Source organism: Capsicum annuum, chromosome 3 (assembly GCF_002878395.1).
Source record: "Capsicum annuum cultivar UCD-10X-F1 chromosome 3, UCD10Xv1.1, whole genome shotgun sequence".
NCBI lineage: Eukaryota > Viridiplantae > Streptophyta > Magnoliopsida > Solanales > Solanaceae > Capsicum > Capsicum annuum.
The window spans coordinates 29592359-29595307 of NC_061113.1; the positions used below are offsets into that span (position 1 = coordinate 29592359).

Here is a 2949-nt window from a genome sequence, read left to right on the forward strand (position 1 = left end):
CATCCCTACCCTCACCCCCACCCCCGATGATGGATAATACGTCAACGAAATATGATTGCATGGGTGGTGATGAATGGGATAATAGTGAAGATTATAAGGAAGAGAAGTGTGGAGAAAGTGAGAACGGGCAGCTCAAACCATAAAGAAGCCACTCTTTCTCGGACGTCACCAATCTTTTTATAGGACAAACATTCAAGGATAAGAAAATGTTGAATCTTTTGTTGAAGCAGGCGTCGGTGAAAATGTCATTCAATTACACAACGGTGAAGAGTTGTAAGAAATACTTGAGGGTGAGGTACGTAGATCCTACTTGCCGGTGGATGGTACGCGCATGTGCTATCGGAGAATCGGGTTGCTTTCATATCCATAAGTACGTGGAAGAAAATACTTGTGGCGTTGATCAGGTCACGGGAAAGTACAAGAATATCACCATGGGGATCATTGCCTCACTTATTTTAAACTTTTTCATCGACAACAAAGATCCAAGCCCGAAAGAGATCGAGAGGATCGTATTTAGGGAGCTACATTGCAGGCCGGGCTATTGGAAGTGTTGGATGGCAGGCGTCATTGCGAAGAACATAGTTCGAGATACGCCCGAGCACGGATATGTAGTGCTTCCCGCATTTTCATATATTTTCAATGGCCTCAACCCTCTATTAATTCCCTCATGGTCGATAAGGAATCTGGCAGGTTTATTTACTTTTTATGGCATTTGGGGCTTCCATCCATGGATATGCACACATAAAAAAAGTTGTTGTCGTTGATGGTTCGCATTTGTCCAGCAAGTATGAGGGTGTGTTGCTATCCGCTGTCACTGAAGATACGCAGAATCATATATATCCCTTAGAGTATTGTGTGATTGATAAGAAGAATGATGTGTCGTGGGGCTTCTTCTTTGAGAAGCTTAAGGCCTTTGTCGTCAACGAATCAGAGTTGTGCATTATCTCCGACAGACACGTAACCATAGCCAACGGCCTCGCAAGACATTATCTGTTTGCGTATCATGGTGTTTGTATGAGGCATCTCAGTGAAAATCTCTGAACAAATCACCATTTTTCCGATTCTCTCTATTTGTACTACCATGCGGCCAAGGCGTACACGTTGGAATAGGGTGAGATTTTCAAAGAAGGTGAGATTAAAAGAAGGAAGAAATAGAATAAAATAAAATAAATAAATATCATTCACGCAATATAAAGTGACTAAATAGCATAATATGAGATTACAAAATAATTGGACACTCAATCAAATGGGTATAGGGGAGGGCAATGGTAGTAACAACCAATTACCTAGAACAAGCATCTCTGTTGAGAAGGACTTCTTGTTCTCATACACTACTTGTCCATGAAACACTCACTAATGATAACCACCACCCTTCCTTATGGTCATCACACACGTCTAATCTCTTGTCATGATATGTAGTCGTTCTTTAGTACTTGGATGATTAATATTTATTTTATTTCTTTTTTTTGTGTGTGTCATCTCAATGATCTACGACTACACCGTGTCTTAGATAACACTTGATCACGTTCAAAAGTGATTGGAAGTCACAATTGATGCATCAAAATTGATTTACAATGTTTTAATGGTGTTAATTGACATACTCTAATTTTATTTTATTTATTTTCTCATTTTTTGTCATTATTTTAAGTTGTCAATATGTTCAGTAAGTTGATCATAGACTATATGAATAGTCTATAATCGACCTTGGTAAAAATCAATAATATCTCAATATACAGGATCATCAACACTGATATCAGTATACAATTCATACGTGACACAGTCGATTATAGAAGACATAAGCATTATTTAGAGACCCTTTGAAGTAAATGATAATCCAATTAAATTTTCTCCAACAGTACAATTCTAATGGGTAGAATTTTTCAACGGTCAGATTTTGGTAGCCCTACTATATTAATTAAAGGGACCCTTTTGGACTCCTTCATGTTCATTTATTCACGACTTTTAAATTTTGCATCAACAATAACAATGTCGCAGTCATCTCAAACGTAGAAAAGTTCTTATATTTGTCGTTGTGGTAATCCTGCGGTGTTGAAAACATCACGAACCGACAGAAATTCGGATCGAAAATTCTACAGTTGTGTGGTTGGAAAGGTTTGTTTTTGTTTAAATAAAAATTTATTTTTGTTCATCTCATAATCCAATTTACTAATTTATCCTCGTTATTTTAGGATAATGGTGGATGCTCTTATTTTAAGTGGATTTCCTCCAATTTTGAGGTGTCAAAATTTCAAGGCATTGCAAAGTTTGAAATGTTGGAAATACTTAGAGATTCCGAAGAAAATAGGGATCTTCTAATGACATTATATAGAGAATCGAAACACAAGATTGATCACTTAAAGGGATTGTTGAAAGACATCGAAATTGAGAGGGGTCAACTTCAGCATAAGTTGGCTATGGATGAAGAAAAAGAAAAGGGCATGAAAATTATGGTGTATGGTTTACTATTAGTTTTAGCTTTTTGAAAAGGTGTAATGGGGGTGTAGTGCGATTGAATGTATTCTGAATCTTTTATTAATCGACTACTTGTTACTTATATTATATATGGTTTGCCTTTTCATTCATTGACTACACAACACTCTATTGTATATGCTTTACCTTTTAGTCAGAGTCTATAATCAACGATGACATTCATGTAAAAGTAATGATATGTTGATTATATAAAATGAAAAATATTTATCATAAACTATAAAGGCAGTTTAGAAAATAAAACTGTTCATCTCTACACATCCCGAGCTAAAAATTAAAAAAGTTAAGATTGTCTAGTCTGATAAAAATGATCATCATCCACAAATAAAAAGTAAACATTGTCTAAAAATTCAACATTTTCATCTTCCACTTGCATCTTGTCGATATCCTAAGTAACTTCATTAAGAAATTCATTTAAGTTCGAAAATTCATTTTCATTTTCATTTTCTTTCTCCACGATGC

General features: G+C 35.6%; 1 protein-coding gene across 1 annotated transcript; it reads left to right on the top strand.

The window, feature by feature from the left end:
* The first annotated feature begins 206 nt into the window (after nucleotides 1-206).
* LOC124896622 lies at nucleotides 207-1041 on the top strand. Its single transcript, XM_047408220.1, has 2 exons — nucleotides 207-608; nucleotides 691-1041. Exons 1-2 carry the CDS (start codon nucleotides 207-209, stop codon nucleotides 1039-1041), a joined length of 753 nt encoding a protein of 250 aa, XP_047264176.1.
* Nucleotides 1042-2949: the final 1908 nt, after the last annotated feature.